Raw genomic sequence first — 27,967 nt, forward strand, 5'->3', positions numbered from 1 at the left:
TCATTGTTGGAATTTACAGGGTTTATTTTCACTTCTTCCTTTCATGTTTGCAACGCTACATTGTTACATAAATGTAGACATGATATACTCCCCAGATAAAAAGTAGTAATAGAGTAACATTCCTGTACTGTTTAACAGCGTCTACTGCACACTACATCGACTAGCTACACACATCTTTGAGTTCAGGGAGGCTGGAAAGCCTGGATCGGTCATTCCAGCAGGGACACCACATTATTCCTTCAACCTAGCACACGTGTCTGTGCGGTGAAAGAAAGCAGCCACAGGGGGAATAGGATGAAACCCGGACCTGAAGAGGAGGGTACTTTAGTCCTTGCTAGGAACAGCTGCTGCTAGGGAGCCGGTGCTACCAATCGGGAGGTTGTTGGTTGAATTCCTGGCTTCTCCCACGTAAATGCAACATGTTCTTGGGCAATTTGGCGAAGCCCAAATTGCCTCTGATGACTGTGTATGCACGTGAGGTGGAAAGTACTTCAGCACAGAATAAAGCATCTGTATGAGTGTGTGTGTGATTCAGGCTCTGAATACAAATAGTGCTTTGATTGTTAAAGTACCGTGCACAGGTCCATTGTTGCCATCATACGATTCAGGTACTCTGAATATCTCCTATTAGGATCTACAGATGATTACATTTGGGGTCACACACTCTTGTCACAGACGACGCCTGTTAGCACCGTACCTGTGTGGGGGAGTGGTTACAGTCTGTTCCCCAACTACGAGCGCTGATGTCAGCCTCCAATCAGAGCGAGCGCTGATTGGAGGCTGACACGCTCGGAGCCTCTTTCCACAGACGTGACCTGATTTCCAGGTTAGCAGTAGAAGCATGTTATAGGCTGGGATTAGTGCGTGGTCCAGGTTTAACATTAAAGATTTAAAACTTTATTTATAACATGTCGTTTTCATTGTGAACAGCAGACTGCTTTACTTTGGGACACTGCACATAAATACAGCTCAGCCAAACAAGAGGGCACAGAACAACAAAGAGCAAAGGGAGGCTGGAAATTCAGGACTACTCCGGTCTAGCCATTAGCATGAACGCCAAACGAGGTACGTGCTCTTGGAGCCGACGAATGGATCAGCAGCATTAAGGAATGCAAAGAGCGGGATTCATCGGATTCATCGGCAGCAGCATCTCTACATCAGTGTGCCATCATTTCTTTTATAAAAGAGGCTATTAGCTTAAAAACAGCATCTGCCACTGTGTGCGTGTGGTGATTCTATGCTACGTCTTACAAACTTTGGAGCTGAGATCAAAGTCTAGGTGAAGATGAAATACAAAGCAACGTTTCAGATAACAGAGAATAAAAAGACTAGCGATAGCAAAAGACTTGCTCTGTTGTAGTGATAAAACACATCTGCTAACAGGTGGAGAGCCCGACTAGCAGATGTTCTGATCGTTGTAATGGTAGTCGTGGTGGTAGCCGGCGTGGTACTCGTCCTCGTGGAATTCAGCCTGATAGTCACTGTCGCTGATGTCGGAACCGTTGGTGCCGGTGCCTTGGCTGCCGTTAGTGTGGACGACCGGCTCGGTGGGGGGGGCGCAGTACTTGGGGTCGTAAACCTGGCGGCCCAGCCCGTACACGCTCATTCCTTTCTGAGACGCCACCTTGTTGGTGCCCATCTGCAGAGAGATGGTGGTGTTGTCCAGCGGCTGCACGGCCACTTTCTGATCAAAGATGTCTCTGCGAGTACCGGGGGCCGGCATGCCCGCCTACAGGAAACATGGCGCACATCAGCACGACAAACACATTTACACAGAGAGGACTCAAAGTGATCACTGAGCAATAACGCAGAGCTTCACTGGGCACACGTTTCAGATCAAACTCGTTTGATTATTAGACAAAGGTGACTTTTTAAAATGATGGCTTGGCTAATTAAGATTCATTGTATGTAATTGCATTTTTCAGACTGTGTTTTGTCCTGATGCCAACCATGCTAACCTCTGATGAACAGAATAGCAGGTCGGGTTAAGCAGCCGTCCTCCTGAAGACACGTCAGACTTTTTATACAGTGCAGGATATTTTATTTAAGCTATTTAGCAGGGACGCAGCAAAAGCTAACAAGAGTCCCACAATCAAATCACCTGGCTTTCATAATCAAACTGCTCTGTGCTTGATGCCAGTGCTGATTTCTGATAGGGTCTTCAATGCACGACGCTCCTTTGAGACGTTAATGAGGAAGAGACAGTCTTAAACCCACAGTGGCTGTTTCCTTCTTCAGGTGTTGACCAAAAAAGCTAAACTCATTTATTTATGAATCTGAGCCGCACACCTCACTGTCACTCAGCATGTGAAAAGTCGTATAGATGTGGGGCTCACGTTCCACTCAAGTGTCTCACATGTTGTCGAGACACTGTTGGAGTAATGTTGGGAGGTCGGCCACTCCTGGGAGGGCTGCTCCAGGTCTCCTCCATTTGTGGTTTGAACGAGGCCCAAACGGCTTTGTTACCCAAATGCAGACTGATTTCACTGAGCTTTTCTCGTGTTGCTTTTTGAAAACTTCAGGACTGGCCTGGTGTAGCGAGTGAAATCAAAGCTTTTCCTTTAAGAAATGAAATCTTCAGGTTATCTTTGTCTAAACACACCAAGTGTGGACAATATGCGAAACAAAAGACCATGATAATGATCAGGGAGTGGGCCAATACTTCTGTCACAGCACGACACATGGTAGAGAGTAAAGACTGGGTTTCACCTGGCTGGCTCCTTTGTTGGTGCCCATCTGCAGGCTGATGGTAGTCTGGTCATAAGGTTTGTCAGTGTGAGTCTTTGGATCGTACAGATGTCGTCTCGTTCCATACGCAGTCATTCCAGCCTGACTCGCACACTTGTTTGTTCCCATCTGAGAAACCAGAGACACGAGCTCAGCAAACACAGTTCGTCTCATTTCACTCTACAGTGAACTGTTGGCATTTAAACGTATCAGGTTAAACAGGGAGTGTTTCTCTGCTCCATCAAAAGACACTGAAATGGTTTAAATCTAATGATGACACATCTCAGGTCATGTGACAGTCACACTTCATTTACCTGCAGTCCGATGACACACTGGCCAGCCTTGATCTTCTCATCATCGAAGTGTCGAGCTTGTTTGTCTGCATATTTCACTCCGATATCGATCTTTGTGTCAATGCCTTTAGTCTTAGCCTGTCAGATAACACACGCTCGTCAGACTGATGGCGCTTTGTGTTCTATAACAGAAGAAAGACGCACTCGTCCTCTGTGCTGTGCGTGCACTCACCATGCTAGCCAGTGCGAGTAGTGTTGTCTGGACTTGAGTCATGTTTCCGTTTTCAAACAGGTCATTGGCCTCAAAGATGTCATTGGGCTTCAGGCCGTAGGCCAGGATAGCTTTTATGAAATTCCCGAGGTTTTCCAGCTGCAGAGAGCATCAGGGAAACAGAGTGATAAGAGACGGAGCACTAATAAGACGAGTGACGTGCTTCAGCTGCAGCTCTGCAGTGTTTGTGGGTCGCGCTCACCTTGTGCCAGTTGAGCTGTGAAAGGTTGATTTTCTTCACTGAACCAGGCTGCAGCTTATTAATCAGTCTGTGAGACGCAGGGAAGAAAACATCACATTAGTCCCACTGCTGCAGCGGATATCATGCAGTTCAGACACATTTCCTTCATTTGAGAGGACATTGCATCACTCACATAACTTCCTGTTTTATAACGCTCAAAGTACCATCAAACCAAAATTCACCTGAAATGTGAATTTCTTCAAAATCAAGTTCAAACCATTAGAGAATATTCATAACCACCCCACAGACATAATGTACAGGTAAACAGCAGTGCTACTGACATCGCGTCACGACCTTAAATATGACCACGCCCTTTAAGGTGGCAGTAACCTGACCATCACTGAACCCTCTGGGGTTACGACCCATTCAGTTTGTTGGTGGCCAAAAGTAGGTCTGTAGTTTTTATTATTTTTATGGTTTTTTGCCATTTTTTCTGCATAAAGCTTTTAACTAACTTCAGTTCTTTTCATAAATCTAAAATAATTATTACTTTTTACATTTTTAACCCTTTAAACACCAGTTTGTTTGTCCACTGCACCAGCTGGAAGACAACCTCACAATTTTATATAATTACATTGCTACTGAAATTTCTTGTATTGTTAATAGTAGAGTCTGGGGCATGTAATTGATTCACATCAACATTGATTATAATGCATTGTTGTTTTTGTGCAGGGAGAGCAAAAACATAAAAACTCCCTCTCAGCTTGTTTGTGGCCAAAAATGGACACCCCCTGTTTACGTTTACAAAATGCTATAAAATTCATATATATTAAGAAAAAATTCCACTTTTTCTGACTTGATTTTTTAAGATTAGCATCAGTGCTGCTCATGAAAATCTAAATTTCATTCAAATTCAGAATTTTAACCCTTTAAATACCAGTTAGATCACATAATTTTAATGATTTAAATAGGGATAAAAGCATAAAATCCCCATTTTTTTCTAAATAATACATGCAAACTGATTTATTTTCTAACCATGGTGGAGGTTAGATGTGTAGCAATAATTAAAAGTATCAATGAGTATCAGTGAATGGCCAAAAAGTAAATCACAAATGGTGTGTTAGTGGCCACAAAGGCAATTTAATGACCAAATAACCACTGAGATGACCAATAAAATGATCAAGATTCATATTCCAGTGTGTGCTTCTGTGTGCATCCTCATTAGCAGCAAGATGTACTAACCACAGTAGAGTGGTTTTTGTAGGCACACTTTCTACACCTGGTGCAAGGGGCTGCTGTTCCAATCCTGGAGGTGCGCCTTTTGCACCTTCTTGTCATTTCGTTGGTGGGGTGGGTTAGGGGGTGTGGGGTAGTCTGAACACTCTGGTTCAGACTACTGTATCTTGAGATCAATGGCAGAAGTGGCTGAGAATTAGGAGAAGGGTGTCTTGCAGTTGTTGAGGTCACCAGCATGTGCCCCAGCTCTCCCAGGACACACATTAGTCATCCAGGTCATCGTAGTCAAAGGAGCTTGCAAAGAAAAGCGTCTGGACTTCTTTAAGTTACTTGAAGATGTTTCACCTCTCATCCGAGAAGCTTCTTCAGTTCTAAGGTCAAATGGTGGAGAGTCCCAGATATAAACCTAGTGGGAGTTTCCCCCCACAGAGGGACAAAAGGACCCCCTGATGATCCTCTAATCGCCTGAGCCGAGGTGCGAAACTGGGTGTGGGTCCCAATCAGCCAGGGTTTCGGGTGAGTTCATTGTGAAACCTGGAGCACAAACTTGGAGTAATTAGGACCCTACACCACCGGGCAGAACATGTTCCCTCTAAGCCTGAAGGAAAAAAGAAGGAACACACACATGTAAAGGAAACACTCAAAACATGCGGCTATCCTAAATGGGCGTTCTTAAAGTCAGCAAAGAGGCACAGAAAAGAAGACCAGACACCAGCGAGGGAGGATAAGAAGGACAGACGCAACAACATTGTCATCCCCTATGTAGCCGGTGTATCAGAGAAACTCAGGAGAGTTTTCTCCAAGCATGACATCCCAGTGTATTTCAGACCCAGCAACACGCTCAGACAAAAACTGGTTCACCCGAAAGACAAAACGCCAAAACACAAACTTAACAATGTGGTGTTTGCTGTACAGTGCAGCGAGGAATGCTCAGACCTCTACATTGGAGAGACCAAACAGCCACTTCACAAGCGCATGGCACAACACAGAAGAGCCACCTCCACAGGACAAGACTCAGCAGTCCATCTGCATCTTAAGGATAAAGGACACTCTTTCGAGGATGCCAATGTTCACATTTTGGACAGAGAGGACAGATGGTTTGGAAGAGGAGTGAAAGAAGCATCTATGTCCACTGTGAGCGACCATCTTTGAACAGAGGCGGGGCTTACGACACCAACTCTCTGTCATCTATAATCCAGTTTTGAGATCCTTCCCAGACGCCTTAACGCCCACTCACATCCTGGGCCATCTGACCTCAGGAATTCGCATGATAAGGTGCGGCCAGGTTTCACAATGAACTCACCCGAAACTCTGGCTGATTGGGACCCACACCCAGTTTCACACCTTGGCTCAGGCGATTAGAGGATCATCAGGGGTCCTTTTGTCCCTCTGTGGGGGGAAACTCCCACTAGGTTTATATCTGGGACTCTCCACCATTTGACCTTAGAACTGAAGAAGCTTCTCAGATGAGAGGTGAAACGTCTTCAAGCAACTTAAAGAAGTCCAGACGCTTTTCTTTGCAAGCTCCTTTGACTGTAGGTATGTAGAGGACTCCCCCACTTCAGTGAAGATGTTTCCGGCGGGACAAAGACATCATATCCCAAGACATCCAAGAGATTGGAGAAAAGAGCCATCAGTTAGTTTTCCTTCTACAACTCGAGGTGCCAACACCCTCTAAGTTATCCAAGCAATATTTGTGCCTATTGTAGTCCAGGATTGCTTCTTGCTTTCACGCATCCTTTATTCCCCATCACTGACTGCTGGTTCCTTGTGTGTTGCTGTCAAAAGAAGCACATTCCTCCGTTGCTTTGGCATGTGGGATATGGCCGTGGTAGCTTTGGTGAAGCCAAAGACAGACAACAAAACTTCCTCTGTTGCAACTGGAGGAGCTGGGGGGAAGCTCTGGGTTGTTTCCCCTGTGCCCGTTTTCATCTGAGGAGTTCCAATCTGCAATCTGAAGTGTTCCTCACACATAGACTGTGTAGGAAGCAGGCCCAGACACAGTCTATGCGTGAGGACTTCCTGCAGCAACTCAGGAAGTTCAAGCTGCCACAGGAGGTCACCTTCTACACCTTCTGTCCCATGCACATCAATTACTGTCTGGTTCAGTTCAGCCCCGAAAACTGCAACAGACAATCAGGTCTGCAGAGAGGATCGTCAGCTGCCTGCAGACTCCTCCCATCCTGTTCAAACTGCTGCCTTCAGACCGCCGTCTAGGTTTTCTTCCCTCAGGCTGTCACTCTGATGAACACTGTGAAATAAGCTGTTATAGCATTCATATGTGCATTGGGCTACTATTGTGCTCAGTTTGTATAGTTTGTTAGACTTTGTGTAACTTGTTTTCTCTTACTTTTTGTTTGCATGCATAGATCAAAGTGACCCAGAGTCAGAGTCCATGTTTGTGGACACAGATTTGGCCAAATAAAGAGGATCTGATGATGCCGACTTTGGAGAGTGGGTTTTTGCAACAAACTCTCCAGTTTTCAAAACTGTTCCGACATCTGTCCTGTTTGTCTGCATGTCTCTGAGCTTCTGTGCAGGAACATCATGAAAACGGCAGTAAAAACTATGATCGTCCACTCAGTGTCCACAGGTTAGAGAAACTGAGGGTGCATGACCGGCCGACGCACCACAAAGATGTGGGTGTTACAATAAACAGAGCCTTGGTTTGGTGACAAACTGAATTCAATCGATTAGAAAACATACTTAATGTTACATGGAATTTGCTTTTGTCTCCATTACAAAGATCAAGAGGCCCAACAATGGCAGTAACACAAGAGCAAACAGAACTTACTCGCAGAGGATGACCCCATCCTTCAAGCCTTTCTGGAAATTCTCTCCAATAGACATTCCGGTCACCTCTTCAATCCAGAAACGGAGCTCCTCCTCTTTCTGTGGGTCATATTTTTGAGCAATCTGGAGAGATTAAAACACAAATAATAATATGACCACATGAGTCTGTGATAGCACAGCTGCTAGCACCAGTGCCCAGCAGACCATGCTGAGCCTTTACCATCTACAGACATCGGAGCTTTCAAAAATCATCAGTCGTGTTTCATCTGACCAAAGCCTCACCAATGTATAACGTGTATTCTTTGGTTATACAGAACTAAATAAATATTTCACCCTCACAGGGTACTGTAGGGTCAAAGGTCAGCCACACAGGGTACTGTAGGGTCAAAGGTCAGCCTCAGAGGGTCCTGTAGGGTCAAAGGTCACCCTCAGAGGGTAGTGTAGGGTCAAAGGTCAGCCACACAGGGTACTGTAGGGTCAAAGGTCAGCCTCAGAGGGTCCTGTAGGGTCAAAGGTCACCCTCAGAGGGTAGTGTAGGGTCAAAGGTCAGCCTCAGAGGGTCCTGTAGGGTCAAAGGTCACCCTCAGAGGGTAGTGTAGGGTCAAAGGTCAGCCTCAGAGGGTACTGTAGGGTCTGGGCACTCTTAAATGATGAGGTTTGGCCACTTGCAGCAGAAACAGCTTTTTTAAAACCTTTTCTCAGTAACTTTCAGACCACGAGGGACACACTAACACTGCAGTCATGAATAATAGAATTGTGGTTTACAGGTGCTTGGTGGTCTTAAACTATCTTCTGCTGAGGTCCAAGAGTCTCTCTGTGCTGTCCTTTAAATGGTGGGCTGTCACATGGTACACTTTCCATCAAAGGTTTTTACATGTTAACCCTGAACCGTCGTTTTCTCTTAGGCTCTCCATCAATCACAGTAAAAGACTGAAACAGGGCGTTCCTAGAAAGAGGTCAGGGAGGTAACGGAGAGCAGCCAGCAGGGCTTTTCTTCTTATCGGTTTGATTTAGAACAGGCACTGGCATTTTGCTTCTAATTATTACTGCTTTGGGGTTTTTAAGATGCCAAGTAACACATCCAGTTACCCGTTCAGCTGGTAAAGAACTGCTGACAGATTAAAGTGGTTCACAAAGTCTCCAGAATCAACAGGACATAGAGCGCCCTTGCTGATCACTGTGGTTTGTTCTATTCTATCATGTGGACTAAACAAACACTCCTGCTGGGATCAGCTCATGCCCCAAACACATGTGGAAGCCTCACTCTCCACTGAATCCATCTCACCAGGTAATCCTGTGCTACAGAGGACAGATGGACCACAACCCATCCAAAGCACAGGGACTCTGCTTTTCTGAAGCATACGGAGGAACAATGGAGGACTTTTATCTGATAATATCTCTGAGTGTTTGTTTTTGTAGGAAGTTTCATCATATTGTAAATGTATTATCCAGAAAAACAACTTCTTTTTGCTGCTCCAAAACTACTGTTGATATCGTTTAAAAACATCCATTTCCACATATTTATTTTAACACATTCACTCAGGCAGCCAAGCTGTTGTGTTTGTGTTGTGTGGTAACACAACTGGCTGGCTCCCAGTTCAGTTACTAAAACAGAAAACCATGAAAAACGGGACAAAGTTCAGAACGCGATAACAAAACTGTTTCTTTGAACTTCTGTGATGAAGCAGGAAAAGCACAGAGCTCATGCACAAACATGCAAAGAAAGATCTCTCCCAGACTTGGATGGACACAGCTGCTTTATGGCCAACTGTCCACTGAATAAGGGCTGATTATATCTGTGGGGCCTTTCTTTAATCAGTGCTGTCATGTTTAGCTATATTACACGTTTTTAAAAAAAATCCCCCAAAAGTTTCCCTCAAAACTCCAAATTTCAGTCGAGCTTGAGAGCATCTACTTAGGAGCAGGTTTTAGTTTTTAGTTGGCACTCAGAGAAGCTGCTGTCCCACATCATGCCAGAGACTTGGGGGATCCCAGGTTGTTCCCGAACATCCTAACCGACCTTCTCCAATCCGAGGAAGGCAGTTTGAGTCTTCCTCTCGACCTTGGCAAAGAGGGGAGCATTCGAAGAACTTGTCCTTGCATACAACTGTTAGAACTCACGATCTTGGAACCTGCAGTTGTTCCAAAATGGTTCCATTTCTGAACGACTGCACTTTCAGTTTGGTCAAACAGATGCTTTTTATACTGGCAGAGAAAAACTACCAGCTCTAACAAAAAGGGCTTAAATTTAGCGGCCTGGACAGCAGGTCTCAAGGGTCTGTTACATGTTACTGCAGCAGTTTAAAAGTTATTTATACTACTGAGGAGTAGTACTCAGATTTTTGCCCTTAAAAAGCCGAAAATGTCAAAAGTTTAGACTTCTTTAATGAAGGATATTTTATTAAAGAAAACTAGCAAAGCAAAAACAAATGCAGACAGTAATAATCCCAAAATAATAATCACCTGAAATATAACCTAGTCTGAGCTAACGCTGGGAGTAAGAAGCTTGGAGAGACGACGAGCACCCTCAGATCTGAAGATGCACTCTCCCCGTGTTAGAGGCTGAGCAGAAATCCAAATCTTCTTGAGCTCTTCAGATTTTAAAGCCCAAACTTTTCTTCTTTTCTGTCTTATTGTAACCTAGAATTTCTACACACGAACACTGAGGCAGGTTTGAATATGCTTCATCAGTCTTCAGTTAGATCATGATTCAATTCAATTCAATTTTATTTATATAGCGCCAAATCACAACAACAGTCACCTCAAGGCAATTTTTATTGTAAGGTCGACCCTACAATAACACATACAGAGAAAAACCCAACAATCATATGACCCCCTATGAGCAGCACTTTGGTGACAGTGGGAAGGAAAAACTCCCTTTTAACAGGAAGAAACCTCCGGCAGAACCAGGCTCAGGGAGGGGCGGGGCCATCTGCTGTGATTGGTTGGGGTGAGAGAAGGAAGACAGGATAAAGACATGCTGTGGAAGAGAGACAGAGGTTAATAACAGATATGATTCAGTGCAGAGAGGTCTGTTAACACATAGTGAGTGAGAAAGGTGACTGGAAAGGAAAAACTCAATGCATCATGGGAATCCCCGGCAGCCTACGTCTATTGCAGCATAACTAAGGGAGGATTCAGGGTCACCTGGTCCAGCCCTAACTATATGCTTTAGCAAAAAGGAAAGTTTGAAGCCTAATCTTGAAAGTAGAGATAGTGTCTGTCTCCTGAATCTAAACTGGAAGCTGGTTCCACAGAAGAGGGGCCTGAAAACTGAAGGCTCTGCCTCCCATTCTACTTTTAAATACTCTAGGAACAACAAGTAGGCCTGCAGAGCGAGAGCCAAGTGCTCTAATAGGGTGATATGGTACTACAAGGTCATTAAGATAAGATGGGCCTGATTATTTAAGACCTTGTATGTGAGGAGCAGGATTTTGAATTCTGGATTTAACAGGAAGCCAAAACAGGAGAAATCTGCTCTCTTTCTAGTCCCTGTCAGGACTCTTGCTGCAGCATTTTGGATCAGCTGAAGGCTTTTCAGGGAGTTTTTAGGACTTCCTGATAATAATGAATTACAGTCGTCCAGCCTGGAAGTAATAAATGCATGAACTAGTTTTTCAGCGTCACTCTGAGACAGGATATTTCTAACTTTAGAGATGTTGCACAAATGGAAGAACGCAGTCTTACATATTTGTTTAATATGTGCGTTGAAGGACATGTCCTGGTCAAAAATGACTCCAAGGTTCCTCACAGTGTTACTGGAGGCCAAGGTAATGCCATCCAGAGTAAGAATCTGGTTAGATACCATATTTCTAGGCTTTTCAGGGCCGAGTACAATAACCTCAGTTTGATCTGAATTAAGAAGCATGGTCATCCATTTTAATCCACTTATACAGAAATGCTTTGACCTGTTTCTCTTCCAAACACACACACACACACACACACACACACACACACACACACACACACACACACACACTTTAAGCACCACTATTACAATAAATACAATGAACAAGCCAATAAGAATAAAGAAATAAAAATATCACAGTTCTGCAGATACCTCGTTTTATCCGACCACCAGTCCGGCCTCCTCTCCCAGTTCCTGATAAAAGCCACAAGAAAACCAGTCAAACAGACTCCGTCTGATTCTGACCAGGATTCCCCACCGTTGACAGTTTGGTTTTTTCTGTCATCAGTACCAAACAGCATGTATTTGGAAACACGACCAGTGAAACCAGTGCACGTATGTACTCTGAACTGGTTCCACAGTGGAACTGACGTTTCAAACCTTGCAGGGCTTCAAACTCCTCAGATTGTGTCACAGCTTTAGTTTCAGGCACAGCTGCTTCAAGGCTGTCAGTCACTACCGTCTCACATTTTTACTGAACAAAGAGTAAAGCAGCACAGAGGAACTCCAGTTTGAGTAACCAGACCAGTCTGACTCATCACACCAACACACTGCAGTGTTAAACGATCATGTTAGGATTTCACAGCTCTGATCACAGCACTTCCCTCCAGCAGCCTGAGGAAACATGCAACAATGTGTCCATCGTGTGAAACATGTTGGTCAAATGTTCAAACATTATCTTTGAAACCCAACAAACCGAACACGTTCCAGTCACAGACACTGCAGCTCATGTTCCCCATCAAATACATGCTCATAGTGACATTTCACTCAATATTTAGTTTTCATTTTCAAACAATGCATTTTTACATACATGCGTGTGTGTTATTTTGGTCTGTCAGCCCACTATCAGGTTTGTTTTTTTCAAAACACACTGGAATCTGTCTCCACATGATGATATCAAACAGCAGGTTTCAGTCCAGCACTCGTGCTGAGCACACAACAGGAAACAACGTTACACTGTAATAGAAAACCAGTGAAATAAATGGTACAATACTGGAAACTGTCGAATGCTTGCTTTCGTTTTATGACCAGCGTAAAATTCTTTGGTCACAATGAAGAAAATTGTACTTTTATGTAACTGGCTGCTCCATTCTGCATGCAGAACTGCTGGGGCAACAGACTAAACCCGAGTCTGATACTCATATAATCAAACTATTATTCTGGTATTTCAGCACAAAAGCAACAAAGAAACCTCACTGCAACTGTTGACAAGTCTGTAAAACATCCCTGCCATATTCATCAATGTCATCCTTATGGATAGAGCTGGGTGTCATCTGCACTGCAGTGAGAACACGTGCTATACTTGCTAATGACACTGCCTAAGAGAAGCATGTATGATGTAGACAGAACCCTGTGGAACTCCATAATAACCTTTACTAGTTACATTAACAATTTGCAGGCTGTTGGATACGATTCAAACCCTGCAGCACCAGTGCAACATTGGCTACTGTACTAATGCTGCATGTGCAGCAGGTAAAGACCAACAGGGGGCTCTAAGCTAGTGTACTCCTGAGCCCAGCTAAACAGGACATGTTAGGCCATCTGGTATAAAAACCTCGATAAAATCAAACATATCGTAATAAATAAGATTTCCATAGCGGATCAATCAGAGCCCAGGCTAACAATGACACTCAGGAGATGTACTCGACATGAATTATGCAGCACGTCTACTGAACAGACCGGAATAACACGATCTGCCAACTGAGCCGAGTGAAAAGTAGCGGGCGGACGGCTGGATCGAGGCATTGAAGAATCTCAGGAATGTGATGTATGCTGACAGGATAAGAGCGTGGACTCCTGATCGCACGTTACGCAATGGAAGCCATTTGCTGCTCTGCTTTTGTTGACACAAGGGAACAAAAGTCATATTTACATGTTCAGAAGGAACATGGCTTCACACCAACGTGACTCAAAATCCAGAACTTTGGTAGGGAATCATATCCAGTTCTTACATCGACACCATTATCAGAGCACACGGCAATATGACAGCATCCTAAAAACCTGTTTAAAATGGGTGCTCTCCCATTTTAAACAGGTTTTTAGGATGTGCTGCCGTCGGACGCCCGGCCTGCCGTCGGACGCCCGGCCTGCCGTCGGACGCCCGGCCTGCCGTCGGACGCCCGGCCTGCCGTCGGACGCCCGGCCTGCCGTCGGACATGCTTCATTCTCCCGTCTCTGATCAAGGCTTTATCTGTGCTTCAACTTTCAGAGAGAGTGTTACTTTCAAGCAGTGCACGATGCTGCTTTCAGAGTAATCATGATGTAGTGCAGTGGTTCCCAAAGTGGCGGGCACAGAGCCATTGCAGGGGGGGCGCAGTATGGTTTTTATAAGAAAACACTGCTAGTATAATGGACACAAAAGCAAAGCAGAGGTTGAAGCATCGTCAAAGATGCTTCCAAGCCAAAGACTAGAAGAGCAGCTGTCGTGCCGACAGAAGGAGTTTCCCCTGCGTGGGGAGCAGCACTGGGCTCTCCAAATCACGGACAAACAGGATCCCACATTCTTGATTTTTAGTTCACAAACACTTCTTATAACGACTAACTACTCCTGAAACTTTGGAGATGTTAGCACTTTGTACAGTTACAGGAGGATAAAAGTAATTATCGGGCAAAATGTCCTTCGTTTGTTAAAATAGTCCCGTCCAACACCACGTGAGAACAATAAATATATAATTTTCTGTTGTAACCCTCAAACTGAATGGTATGGAGGCCCGTTTCCACCACTAAAAAAAAAAAAGAAGCATCCACATAACTCCAAATTTTGAGTTATTTTCTCAAAATTTCGAGTTAGTCAGTAATCTACGTGAATGGCGTCATTTCCTTGTTACCCGGAAACTGAAGCCCTCAGCTACAAATGCTACAGCTAAGCTACCAGGATTACAGTCATGAATGCACAAATTGCTGATTATTTTCAGCTTGGCTTCACAAATGATGAAATCCTTGTGTTATTAGCTGAATTATTAGCGTTACTATCAGCAAACGTACTCTCGAAAGCGCCAAGTTGTTGCGACCCGGTTTTGAGTGCGCGTTCCACGTGGATTACTGATTGACAGAGCAAATGACTCGAAATTTGGAGTTATGGATACTTCTTTTGTTGCTGTTGGCTTCCACAGAATGGCGATGTAACGACACTCACCGTTCACAAAACTAAAACATCACTACTTCCCCGTCTAACTCTCTATAATGCAGTAAACTGGATCCCGTGTCCAGCCACTGACGCAGGAGGAACACATTGTGTCGGTGATACCGACCTTGGCACAAACACGGATCCTGCCACAGTTTGTTCCCCAAATCATGGACACACTGTATCCCACAGTTTGAGGTTTTTAAACCCACTTTGCACACAGAGACATTTTTGGAAAAATGTATTGACAGTGATGTTGAATATTCTTGTAAAATTAGGGGGAACCACTGAGGCAGCGTACGGCATCAGGAGCTTCCACGTGTTTTTCATGCGAGCACACAAAGGAACCGTGGTGATTCCTCTCAGCATGTCATCAAAAAGGAAACGGTAACACACAGAAAGCCTCTCCTCCATTCATGTCTATATGAAACACACATAGAAAAGTGTGTGAGCCAACAAACTCACAGAGCTTCGATATGACGTTCCCTCTGTACAAACACACTGTGTAAAGTACACTAGTGTTTCCCCGTTTCCACTGTGATGATGGAAAACCCTTTAAATATTTAGACATTTTTGGGCTCTGGGAAATTTTTACTAATATAAAACCTGCACAGATTCCTGGCCTGTTTCACAGATGCTTCTTTGATACTGCCAATGCTAACGTCAGCACACGCCTGGATGAACAGGAGGGCAGTCGGGCTGAGTGCATTCGTCCCATTGCTGTGTTGTGATCCAGGTAATCATTTACTATCCTTCACAGGAAGCAAATCCTGGAAGTTCACCTGGAACGTTCCGGCGCAGCACCGGTGGCCTTGTATTGGCTGCAGCTCTGTATTAGGATGGAATTGATCATTTAAGTAGGTGGTAATGTGGCAGTTGTTGGTCACACTGATATGACAAAGAGAAACAGGCTCTGGGAGGAGGACCTGCGACAGCTAAAAGCTGTGCACACACACTTGTTGCTGATACGTCACTACAGTGCAGGACTTGTGTGACTGGACTGTATCCACACTGCTGGTTCGGTATGCTGACGGACACTCTGGCACATTTATTTGTGCCTCCCATTTTTGAGTTACTGACCAACAGACGCTTCTTCCTCTCACGTTAAACCAGTTGCTTCATGTTCACTCTGTGTTTCTTTGTTTCATGGTGAAGAGCAACAAAAGCTGACTGATGCATTTCCTTTGCTGAAGCTCTGATACTGAGGTTTGTGCTGAGCAGTGACAGCTGTATACCAGGTGATATCCCAGGAGGCGTTTTTCTTACACTGAAGGTTAACACACAAAATCAGAAAGCTGTCCACCGTCCAAACAGAAGTTGATGCTCGCCGAGTGTCAGACAGACGTGAGACTAGCTGCAGTGTACAAGTCTACGGTTTCTATGGCTGCTGTTGTATGTCCTGTGTTTTGGCACAGAGCCATGTGACTCGGTTACAGTCTGTACCATGAATGTGACTCAAACAGCATTAGCAGCTAACCAACAGTCAAAGCTAACCAGCAGCTGCTTTCATAATGTCCATCATCAGAAACAGTCTGATGGAGCTTCACATGCTCACCTGCATCTCCAGATGCTGAGCTTAAGTTCTGAGGAGACTGATTTAGGTCACAAGGACTAATTGTTTGTTCATGTTAAGACTGACACACATAGGTTGTGTGCTTGTAGGGAAGCGTCTGCAGCGACATCACCACAGAGCCTAAAGTTCATCCTCGGATGAAACTGGCACGCTGGCTTTGCCACGTCGCGTTTTTATCAGCTGTAGACGGGAAACACGGATGGAACTTCCAGGTGGGAAAAAGTGTCTTCAATCTGCAGCCAGATGACTGTGGTGATCGAAATATTGATTAAAATAAGCTCATGGGAAAACGTTTCTCTTGCAGTCTGTGAGCATCTTCCTTCTTTGTTTTTGGGCTCTGTCACCGACTTTGGGTCGTCCTGAATAAAAAAATAGGTCTGTTTTATAAATCGTTGTCATTCTGTGTTCCAGAAGCACATACTCTCGACCTAGGGGCCTGTCAATCACAAGACATTAGCAGATCGTTACATAGACAAACCTTTTGAATACAAGCGTGCTGGTGCACACAGGGGTGCACACAGGGGTGCACACAGGGGTGCACAGACACAAACTACACCTTTCTTGGCTGCTACCTCAAAGCACATTGAGCGCTGTCAGTCCTGCGTGCTGCACAATAACATTCAATATTTAATATCTACTGTCAGCTAGATTATTGTGATGCTGTTGTGTTTATTATGCTGCTCGTTTGTTGCTTGTTTCCTTCCTCTCAACAGGTGATCCAGGTGAAAAGTGCCTTTTCTCCCTCTTCCCCTGTGTTTTTCTATCTTGCCCAGTCATGTCTGTCCCGTCTGCAACAACTGAAAATAAAATAAATACATAATAATAATAAAGGTCAATCAAACGGACCACTATGGCTAGGCCGTGATGATCCACTTGGTAAAGGAAACCTGTTGTGTATCTTTCTTTGCCTTCAGACCATCATTGTGATGCTGAAGAACCACAGGGACAGAGCCTTTGGCTGACGTGGGGAACATCTACCTTTGGTTCCGCGTGTCATTCGTTCTTAAAATCTCAGACTGCTGACAGGACAGAAGACGAGGCCAAAGGCAAACAAACGTCCTGGCACACGAACAGCCAAAAACACTAACTCGTCCACACACACGCAGACTGCCCAACAACTTCTCATGCTTACACAAAAGATGTGTTTTCAAATCAACGCTCTCGAAAGTCCTTTACTTCATTTTGGCGGACTTTCAAATCCCAAGTTTGCAGAAGTCCCTCATGCAGCGAGTCATGCGTGGCGTGGGTAATGTAAATCTCACGGGGCATCGTGAACACGCAGTAACAGATGGAGGCATTGTGAGGAGCAGACAGAAGAAACGCGAACTTCGTGGAGAGTGCGCGTTTGTACGTGTTTCTGATGGCGTCATCCTTCAGCCATCCCACACAGACTGTCCACGGAGACCGTTTGCCGTGAAACTAACAGATGGTTTGGTTGCTCTGAATATTTGCCACGACACTGACTGCTGTTCTAAGTCTGCTCCTAAAATCTGAGGCAACATGGAAGCATCAGTGTGTCCGGGCTCCTCCCAGCTGCTCCACAGATCCCGTTTAGCTTGTCGTCATCAAACATCTTCATCACAACATCTCATCAGAAGTTCAACAAACTGTTTCAAACGCTTTAGAGGCGTAAAAGCAGCGCTTGGCACCGAGGCGGCTGCGGTCACAGTAACGCTCCCCGCGTCTTTCTTCGTGCTGGACACGAAGGGAAAAGTTCCCGAGCGCCGGGAACAAGCGTTCAGACAAACAAGAGGACCGAACCTTTGTTTAAACTCTCGTGTTCGGCCCACAGCGAGACACACCGACAGGCCCGCGGGCTTCTAGCATCCACACAAAAAGTCTGAAAGCGAAGGAAACGTGAGACAAAGTAAAGACGCGACCGAAGCACTTACTTTGCTCTTGACTTCAGCAGACAGGCCGTAGGCTGGTCCCTTATTAAAGTGAGTCATCGTGGCGCTTTTGTAACCCACGGGATTACTCGCAAAGTCCGCGGAGTCGTCTGTGGAAAAGACGGATTCTCAGCGACTGTTTCGGCCCGACGGGAGCTCAAGCAGTGCGCGAGGCGAGAGCACGGTCAGCCCCCCGCCTCCTGTCCCCTCCCCTCAGTGTCGGCTGCATCCTGAAAGCCCTGGATGAGTACAACTTCCACACATGACCAAAACTTTCCACACCGGGATCATTTTTAGGAATCCTGTTCAGCTCAGCTTTGGTCTGCAGGCTGGCTGGAAACGAAAAGCTGGTGCGGCTTTAACCAAGTCCCACAGCACCCGAGAAACACACAGATGTCACCCGCTCCTTTCCCCGCCGTGCCGTGGAAGCAGAGGCTGCGCGTGGGCTTACTAACAGGCGTTCAGCTTCATGAGACACACGCGTGTGTACTGTCAGGGAAAACATGCTAACCCACGTGCACTGTGGTGATCCTGGAATGTGCGGGTGGACATGGTGTCCATCTTTCTCCTCTCATGCAGGGACTCGTGCTCGGTGTGGGCTCCACAGCGATCACACGTGATGCCACGTCGGACAGATAACGATCAGCCTCCCCAGCGATGCGCAGGTGCAGCAGTTTCACCTTCACTGCATTGTTTTCTGAGTAGTTTAATAGTAGTGAGAGTAAATAATGGCACAAACAACTCAACAATACAGACACAGCATTTATTCATCACACAGCAGGAATGAGTCCGTGTGGATCGGACACTTTCACACCATTCTTCCCAGGAAAATGGATTTGGGGTATTTGTCCCTCAGAGACGACCACTGTACAAAGAAGTAGTCGGATACAGGATACAGGATCTTCCCAGTGAGCGACAACGTCTGGACACGGCAAATACTCTCAGCGTAAACTATCAGGACTTTCTTTATTCCCAGAATTCCAAGGAGGAGTCCTGCTACACACAGGGGGATGCAGGTCCCCGGGCCGTTACACAGCACCTGAAAACACAGACGGGGGGGCGGGCACACATCCGTGGAAAGAGGTTATTCTGTACATCTGTTACAAAACTGTGTGTCATGTGACAAAGACTGGCTCGGTTCATGTGCACTCCCTGTCATCACAGGACGCCTCGGACATGCAGCGCAGCAGCCTCTGTTCTCACACAGTGACCTCCCCTCCTCAGGTCCTTCAGTAGAAACTGTGAGAGTCAAAGAGGGAAACCCTGTTGGGGTTTGGAGCTTACCGAACATATTTAAGGCCAAACCCGGCTGAGCTGAACCGTCTCAAACCACAAATGCATCAGAATGTTTCAAACAGATACGCGTTTGACTCACCGAGGACTGCGTTCAGTGAGACAAAGGGAGGGGGCTGAGTAAGTACGAGGCCTCAGCACTGAAGGAGGCTGGTGGAGTTTACAGGAAAGCTGCCGTGGAGTCTGGAGAAGTAATCATACAGCTCCTCTGCATGCAGAGCCCCACTCTGCAGTCAGCTTACACCCACACCTCTCAGCCGTCTGTTTCCCTGCACAAACCTTCTTACAGCAGCAGGGCTGCAGCGATAAGTTGATCAGAAAATGATCCTTTGCTTCGACGCTTCGTTTAGCGCTCGGCGCCGTCGCCACGTAAGCGCCAGCGTTTCAGCTGCGACTAAAACAGACCTGAAACAGCCAGCGTTTGAACAGAAGCAGGTTTTCAGCAGAAACAAATGTTTTTGTAAAGCGAAACCAGTGAGAAGCCGTTTCCTCTCCATTTACTGTCGCTCATTAACAACACAACAGTATTTGTGACTCAAATATAACGGATGGAATATTCCGTTGGTAACATGCCTTCAGCTGCAGCGTGCTAACCACCGCTGTGTGAGCCACTGTTCACTACAGCCTGCTCCACTCACCATGTCCGGTCTGAGCCTGAACACCAGAGGCAGGGAATAGCGCAGGGCATCGAGAGTGCTGACGACAGACGAGCTCCAGGACTGGTGCACCTCGCGGCTCCGTGGGATCCGACAGATGGTGAACTGAGGAACAAACACGTGTGCGTCACATTCGTCTGAATTTGACATTAGATGTTTAAATGGATTCACTGAGCTGTAAGCTGACAGGGACTGAAGACAAACAGAAACCAACCACACACCTGGACCTGTGAGACACACGAGGACGTGCTTCTGTAGGGATGATCTGATATCCTCGTGTTGGTGTTGTTCCCAGACCACCATGAAAATGTTGTTCCAGGTTCAACGTTGCAAGTGACCAATCACTTTGTTGTGACGTTATTCTTTTGCACGCCAAGCCATTCGTGCATTTATGAAATTCCAATGTTGCGAGGACAATATCAATTCTGCTTACTGTTTATTAAAGAGTTAGGGTCAGGGTCCGTTGATCGGCGGACAGAGGCGGTTTCTCGCAGCTTAAGTACAGTTTTTTGTTTTACGCCGGTTTTTTCCGAAGTCGCAAAAGTATGACGTCACAACAATGTGATTGGTCACTTGCAATGTTGAACCTGGAACATTTTCATGATGATCTGGGAACAACACCAACACGAAGATATCAGATCGTGCGCTTCGGTAGACAGCTTAAACCACACAGTAACAGGATTACTTCAGAAACGCTGGTGGCCAACAGGCCAAACTTTACTTTCTGTTTTGCTGATGTGCTCTTTGCCTGGCAGTGGAGTACTGTCACAGTGTGATACTTTCCTGAAGGACAGGAAATAAGTAACTCTTCCAGTGTGTGAGCCTGCTGCTGTCAGGACTCTCCTGCCTATGATGATGCAGTCCTGTGGGAGCAGCAAGTCCTCTGCAGAGTCCAGCGGTGGCACGCTTTGCTGTATCTGAACCTCTGCACTGTGCTGGGGTGCAGCTGCTGGGCCATGGAGACCACAGAGCTCAGTGAGCTCTCGCTGTGCATCACCACACTGAGTTAAAACCAAAAGCTCCATCATGCGTACCTGTGAGTCCGACTGTTGTTTGAGGCTTTCAAACGTGCAAATTTTCTCCTCGCTCATCCTGTCTGTGTCTGCGAGGACATAGTGTCGAGGTGTGTAGGCTGCAGACATGCACTGCAGCAGGTGCAGGACCTCTGTGGTATGACCACCTACAAATCAGAAAGAAGCACAGCAGCAGTTACAAGGTTAACCACGACCTGGAGGACACTGAACTCTTAGTCCTCACTGCGCTCGTCATACTCGCTCATCTTTAGATGGACACTTAATAAAGACAGACATTCAATTTGATTTAGAAAGTATGTTTCATCCCAGCATGAGTTCAAACAGGTCAGTCCGTGCTGGGCGTGAAGCGGCAGCGAGGACACACCACAGGACATCACTGACAGTGTTGGACGTGCACGTGGCCAGAAACAGCCAGGAGTCTGCTCAGCATCTAGGACCAACAGCGCTATAAAGCATCATTATCACTTTGAACTTCACATCGGTCTACTGACCTTAAAGGTCAAATGTGACATTACATTATAAATGCTTTATCATAGTTTATACATCATTCTCACATCAGCAGGTTCCCATAATGACTACAAACTGTTTCTACGACAACTCCAATCTCCCCAAAACAGCCGAGCCCCATCAGACCTCAGAGACCTCTGAGTATCCGGTTGTTCAGTCTGACGTCACTAGCCGTGTCTGGACCTAAACTCCGCTGCAGGTCCATATATCAAACGATCACTGTGGCATTACTGAGAGTTGAAAAACTGTCTAAAGTCTTTTATCTTTAATAAAATGATCAGCGTTCTGCTCTACCAGGTGTAACAATTGAGTTTAACATCCAGGCATCCATGAAAACGGAATTTATGACATTTAACGGAGTTAGAAGTTAGCAGGGAGTTAGCTCGCTAGCTTCTATCTAAATACAATATAGCATGTCCTGACTGCAGGGTTTTGGAAACAAATTAAAACGTACAGCTCTGTTATCACTTCCAGCATAAATGAAGACAGAAAACTAAACAGCAGTGACGTTTGTAGGGTTACTGAAGTTGGGCTAGCTGGTATATAATGATGTGCTACGTGACTGCTAGCGACACAGCTATGTTAGCATAATATAAACAAGCTAACTTTTTTTCCACTCGATAAAAGTTAACGTGAGTGTTCTCGGTGGTCAGGAACAAATGTAATCGCATGGCAGGATGCTGTAAAAGGACCAAACTTCAGCCAGGAGAACAACTGAGATAATCCATCCACAATACGAGGTTAGTCATTCATATACTGCTGCATGGGCTGGGCTGTAGTTACATCCTAAGGTTTTAAAAACTGAGCTTAAATAAATGATTAGCGGTAATAAAAGCCGAGGGAGGTCAACAGTGATCACTGACTGTTTTAGGAGCTTTTTGAGATTAAATAGAAGAAAATACAAAACATTAAACATGTTAACAACACAAAAGCCATATTAAACGCAGACTACTTTAGGCCCGGAAGTAGGATTCGTCGCGTCATCACTGAACAACTGGATTATCATATGACCCCTGCAGAAGCAGCTTTCTCATGCTGTCTATAGTATATGTGCTATTACTGCATGTCATTAGCCTTTGGAGCCTCTCTCCCATACTTTAGTCCAGTGATCCTGGTTCTGTTTTAGGTCACTTCCTGTTAAAAGGGAGCTTTTTGTCTCACTGTCACCAAGTGCTCGCTCATAGGGGATCATTTGATTGTTGTGGTTTCTCGCTAACACCGTAGGGTCGTTACGTGTGAAGATAACTGCTGTTGTAATTTCACTGTATATAACTAAGACTGAGCTGCAGAGCTACACCCCAGGACCAGCTCTACGCTCCAGACTGTACTGGATCGTCAGCATTAAGCTGAGTATTTTCACCACTGAGACCAGGAACACTGCACATCCATTGGCTAACGGTCGTGTTGGCTGCACGTTTCAGACCTGCACCCAATTCCAGTGAGCATGCTCAGCAACACTTCTCAAGATGAAGCCTGAGTTGATACGTCAGAGCCTCCGTTTGAATCCAGCAGAGTAATGTGAATACTGCTGACTATTCCTCTCACCAAAGCACTCTGTCACTACCATGGACAGCAGGAACGCTCGTGGTTATCATTTAACCAACTTTCTGATTCATCCGAATTTGGATTTTTAAATCTAATCATTCAGCTGTTACCTAACAGGGACAAACTACAGCTGACAGAAACTGAAGACAAGAATACAAACACATCACACAGCGATGGGCCTGTGATGCACACGAGCACACAGTTACCCCAACATCAAGAACTGCACTGAGAAGCAGGACCACGCAGTACAGAACAAGGAAAGGAAGCAAACTAGTGCGAGATGTGTCTAAAGACCCAGGAACAACTGCAGAGACACTAGTGACTGTTGGGAATTGTAGTCTCACACATGACAGCCACTGGAAACCTACACAGGAATGGACTGAAGAGTCTCAGAAGGAAAAACGTCACCTTGGAGCCGGACAAAGCTCATGCATACTGGAAGTGCATCCTTTGGTGAGATGAGCTCTCCCCGTAGAGATGCTGCTGACGTTTGGAGAAAGGAGCAGGCTCGGATCGTACACTCGTGTCTTTAAACCAGCCCACGTGCCACAGGATGTGGCGTGAAAATCATCACAGCCCAACACCTTCACGTGGATGTGGTTCTGGTTAGACCCACTGAGAGTGAATCAGGAGATTTTCAGTGGAAAAAGGTTCTGACTGAACTGCTGATGACAAACTGACTTCATTTAAAAAGTCGCTTCAAAATCCACGTGTGAGTTTATGTTTGACGTTTCTGAATGAAGACGGAGAGAGGGGTGTCAAACATGTGGTCCGTGTGCAGCAGGAGGGCAGAGAGCAACAACCTCACACAGATGACTGACTCAGCAGTTTCCCCTCATCTCAGCGTGGAAAACCAGCGGACTCACGCCTGTCACAGGTCCACGCATGCATCCAAACTGTGTTTCTTCAAGGAAATACAACTATTCCTGCCTCTAAGGACTTGTAACAACTAAATACATAGAAAATAACCAGCATCGCTTAATCTGGATGGAATTATTAAGAAAAATCCAGTATTTTGACGGATTTTCACTTCACTAATCACCAGAATGACCTTTGTGTACACCCTAGGTATGTATAGTGTACCGGAAGCTCGGGGATGTTGCTTGTACGGTGGCGGAAGTGTCGCACTCCTGCCCGACACAAAGCAAACATGTTCAGTATCCACAGCTAAAACAGCAGATACGTGGCATGGCTAGAATTAGCATGCGTCCACGCCGTGTCCGATACACCCACGGTGTCACAGTGCTGCTGAAACACTGTGAAACATGGCTCCATGCCCGGTGTAGCCCGGTAGCTACGGAGGCCGGCTGACGGCTGTTTGTAACGTAACAACATGAGCGCGCTTTCTCTGTGACACTTGAACGCAGCGCAGCGGGGCCGTGTTCCGCGCTGTTACCTGATCCCGCGACCACCAGAACAGTGACCCGACCCTTGCTTCCAGGCTTGCAGTTGGCGCCCGTCTTCACAACGATATAAAGGCGAATGATGAAAAATAAACACAGAAGTAAAACTGCTGATGTGAACCCCAACAGCAACATCGTGACGGCTACGGCAGCCTGGCGTGCCCAAAACCAGACAGCGCGTGGGGCGGGGAAGCCCTGAGTGCGGGCTGGTAGGCAGAGCCAGCTCCTGCTTGGTGTTCACGTTACTTTGTTTTTAGCTTCCACATCTATTCAGACGTCCTGGACACGTGTCTATAAATCTGCTGAGGAGGTGGAGCTTATGAAAGAAAAATATACGTCGACTTTCACTTTAAATTCATTGTAATTTGTAAGTGTAATAATAATGATGATAATGTTATCCGTGTTTTGCACAGCGGAGGAGCGTGTCAGCACACATTTCACTGCATGTTGTACTCGTATAACTCTGAATGTGCCAAATGAAGAAGGTTGAATCTTCAACGATCGGGTTGATCTCAGGGCTGTGGACCTGAAAGCAGCCGTGGGCCGCTGCTGACACGCCCCCTCAGTGTTCAAGTCATACCAAACAAAAACGAGGAAAACAGATATTTCTGATATTTTTGTTCGTTTTCATTTCAAATATTTTATAACAAGACTAAACTTTTTCATACACACATGGGTCGTCTCTGTGTGACAGGAGGCAGCACTGCTGCTGTCATTGTGTTCGTGTCTAAATCAAGCTACACATGAGTTTGTGAGTCTGTCACTGCTCTCTGCTCATAAAGAACTTATTTTAACATTGAAGTCAACAACAAAGCAACCCTGCAGGTTTCTAACACAGCACAGTGTCCACACTGAAGCCAGTTTACAGTCCCAGTGAACCTAAGCCAGGGCGCGTACCCGAGCAGCACCTCCACACAGACCACATTCAAGCCCAGGACGGTGGTGCTGTGAGGCAGTGCTAGCTGCTGCACCTCTCCACAATGGTTACAAAATCAAGTTATACATTGAACTAACCAACGATGTAAACAAGTAGAGCTGAAACAATCAATCAGTTACTGACTTGAAATAAAGGCAGCAGCTGTTAGAACAGCATGAACATATTAAACGGGCTGGACACCCTCAGAGGTAGCTGGTCCTGTCTTGACATCTCTTTGCCGTCACATGTAGGATCAGTGCTTTTACCCTGACTTACTTTATGTTGTACACAGTTTTACTTCTGTGACATTTTGTAGGACATTTACTTGCAGAATACGTCGTCACAGTCAGCCTTCAGTCGTGAATCAGTGTTCTGACCATCGCCCACATCCTGTTCACATTTCATACTAAGTATATGTGAGCTGTACAGAGACGGCGGCTACACTGATGGTGTTCGTGGAGCTTTTATAGCTCAAAGTGTTTGCGGCCTGGTGTGGGACAGGAAGTGGCTAGAAGATGCAAACACTGATTTTCCTGGTTCTGATGTCTTTGTTCAGGTTGACATCACTGATAGCTGACGAGACCTGTGCTGTGCAGGTTTGGGCAGTAAGAGGATTGTAAACAAGGTTAAAGTGCTACGCAGTAACCACACTTACCTGTGCTTCTGTTCAAGACTGTTTCCTACATGATGTCAAAGGTGTCACCTGTGCACGTGATCACCGTGCTGATATATGCAAACCAATGGCTTTAAAAATGTCCCAGATGAGAACGAGGCTTCTTTCACACTGGCCAAATGAAACAGGGTTGTGACATCACTGACCTGTGATGTCGTCACCCTTTAGTAAATGTTTGATTTCTAAGGTAATCAGGAATAAGTGTTGTTGACGTGACTGTCAGCTAAGAGTCAGTGCTGTAGTCCAGACATCAGCTCTGCTGCTCTGATCGTACTGGACTAATCATGGGCTTCCTCTGGCAGCCATGACCACCTAGTTAGTGTTGTGCTTGACCAACGCCTGTGTCTGATGACCGTTTTCATCCGGTCACATCTGTCACAGCTGGGCTGGAGACACAGGTGCACGATCGTGCTGGTTTCAACACTTTGATCATAGAGTGATTAAAGTGCTCAGAGACAAAAGCCGAGATTCAAAACTGGAATCTTTGTCTTCCACTGTGGACGTCTCGCCCTCCCGTGTTAACGCTGATGTGGAGCTACTGTGAATGGCAACACTGCACCACGTGGTTCATGTGCACTGCAGTTAGTTTGGCCCGCTGCTCACTGATCTACAACAGCTGTAATACCATAGAGTGTATATGTGTGTAAATGCACAAACACGTGCACACACTGAGCTGACGTCACCAGACAGAGGCGACACAAGCGCGAGCATGAAGCCCGAGTGTAAACAAAAGCTCTGCCCTCACGTACATGACGTCACATTGTGCTGAGCAGGCAACAGTGACGTGTTTCCTGTTTCACGGTGAAACAGGAGACGGAGCTGTGGGTGATGTACAGAGAGCTTCGCTTCAGTGTTGTCTGCAGATAATATCGCCTGAAAACAACTTCCGCTTGAGTGAACGATGGCGCGAGCGAGTGTGGTGACGTCACGCGGCAGAGGCTGAGCAGGAGGACCGGGAGGGTGAGCTAGCAGCTGCGACAGCATCCCCGCGTGACACACACGGTAACATGGCATCATACGTGTGCGCGTGAGTGGGGTAAACGGGCAGCTCGTCGTGTCTCGGTAGAGCATCTGGTGCAGGTGCACGAGCACACGCGCGACCGCGTCCTTCGCGAAACCACTGTCTGCAGTCACAAGGTCGCGAGGAGAGCCGATGTCGTGTGGGGGCTCCCCGCGCGGTCACTGGGGTAGCCAGTGGAGGCCTCCTGTCCCGGCGCGCGCTCACGCACGCACACACACAGCGTGGACGTGTTTGCTGTAGCTCTCAGAAATGTGGAACAAAGTGTGTTAAATGCGTGAAACCTGCGGATCCTCTGCTGTGTTCTTACAGACACCCGTGCTTCTGTCTCCTCCAGGCCCACTGAAGCAGCACGCAGGATGGACTCTATGTCTCTGATGAGTGGAAGCAGGAACCCCGTGTTCCTCACAGCCTCCTCCTCCCACCACGTCCAGGCCCCCCTGCTGTCCAAAGGCCTGAAGAATGGAGCTGCAGGTCCAGGAAGCTGGTGCGGGGATGCTCAGCCTACTGTGGCCATTCTGGGATCAGGTGACTTCTCCAAGTGCCTGACCATTCGTCTGCTGCGCTGTGGCTTCCATGTGGTGGTGGGTAGCCGCCATCCCAAATTGGCAGCCCACTCATTTCCACATGTGGTGGATGTAACGCACCATGAAGATGCCGTGGGGAAGGCTAACATCGTATTCCTGGCAATCCGCCGTGAGCACTATTCTGTTGTGTGGGACCTCAAACACCTACTGGAAGGTATGTCACACACCTGTAAGTGCTTTCACACCATCACACACATACTGGACACGGTGGTTGATTTTCTTATCCCAGCATGCAGATCAAGCTACTGACCTCCCAAAGGTTTTGGTTTGAGCCGCGTCTGTGAGACTGGAGGAAATGCAAGGGCAAAGATGTCTGGGTTATCAGTGTTGGTGACCTGACT

The 27,967-nt window shown here is 46.3% G+C and overlaps 2 protein-coding genes across 8 annotated transcripts in view; one reads left to right on the plus strand and one right to left on the minus strand.

The window, feature by feature from the left end:
* Nucleotides 1-24,678, minus strand: LOC309713878 (calponin-3-like). Of its 3 annotated transcripts, none has more exons than XM_082545800.1 (9): nt 24,426-24,678; nt 20,978-21,123; nt 19,926-20,048; nt 7,503-7,624; nt 3,494-3,560; nt 3,253-3,390; nt 3,042-3,158; nt 2,710-2,856; nt 1-1,729 (listed from the first exon to the last, which is right to left on the minus strand). In XM_082545800.1, the coding sequence occupies exons 1-9, from the start codon at nt 24,565-24,567 to the stop codon at nt 1,397-1,399; spliced, it is 1,335 nt and encodes a 444-aa protein (XP_082401926.1). In that variant the 5' UTR covers nt 24,568-24,678; the 3' UTR covers nt 1-1,396. The 3 variants fall into 3 exon arrangements, with proteins under 3 accessions (XP_082401926.1, XP_082401927.1, XP_082401928.1); XM_082545801.1 differs by lacking the exon at nt 24,426-24,678 and adding an exon at nt 23,438-24,391; XM_082545802.1 differs by lacking the exons at nt 19,926-20,048; nt 20,978-21,123; nt 24,426-24,678 and adding an exon at nt 17,998-18,582.
* The window catches only part of steap2 (STEAP family member 2, metalloreductase), a 10,894-nt gene continuing 4,059 nt past the window's right edge, over nt 21,133-27,967 (plus strand). For 3 of the 5 annotated variants that reach the window (XM_082545790.1, XM_082545793.1, XM_082545794.1), the window contains exons 1-2: nt 26,726-26,981; nt 27,377-27,780. In XM_082545790.1, the coding sequence (XP_082401916.1) occupies nt 27,399-27,780 (382 nt within the window). In that variant the 5' untranslated portion in view covers nt 26,726-26,981; nt 27,377-27,398. Of the gene's footprint in view, nt 22,225-26,725; nt 27,024-27,376; nt 27,781-27,967 lie in introns of those variants that run through there. The other 2 variants (XM_082545792.1, XM_082545791.1) reach the window with 2 other exon arrangements.

Source organism: Aulonocara stuartgranti, assembly GCF_965226115.1.
Source record: "Aulonocara stuartgranti genome assembly, chromosome: 9".
NCBI lineage: Eukaryota > Metazoa > Chordata > Actinopteri > Cichliformes > Cichlidae > Aulonocara > Aulonocara stuartgranti.

Excerpts from the sequence above, each read along its gene's own strand:
- LOC309713878 (XM_082545800.1), bottom strand. The coding sequence starts at position 24,567 with ATGTTGCTGTTGGGGTTCACATCAGCAGTTTTACTTCTGTGTTTATTT. Across the intron at positions 3,391-3,493 it reads CACAGCTCAACTGGCACAAG|CTGGAAAACCTCGGGAATTT; the intron begins GTGAGCGCGACC and ends TGCTCTCTGCAG. Across the intron at positions 1,730-2,709 it reads CCAACAAAGGAGCCAGCCAG|GCGGGCATGCCGGCCCCCGG; the intron begins GTGAAACCCAGT and ends TGTTTCCTGTAG.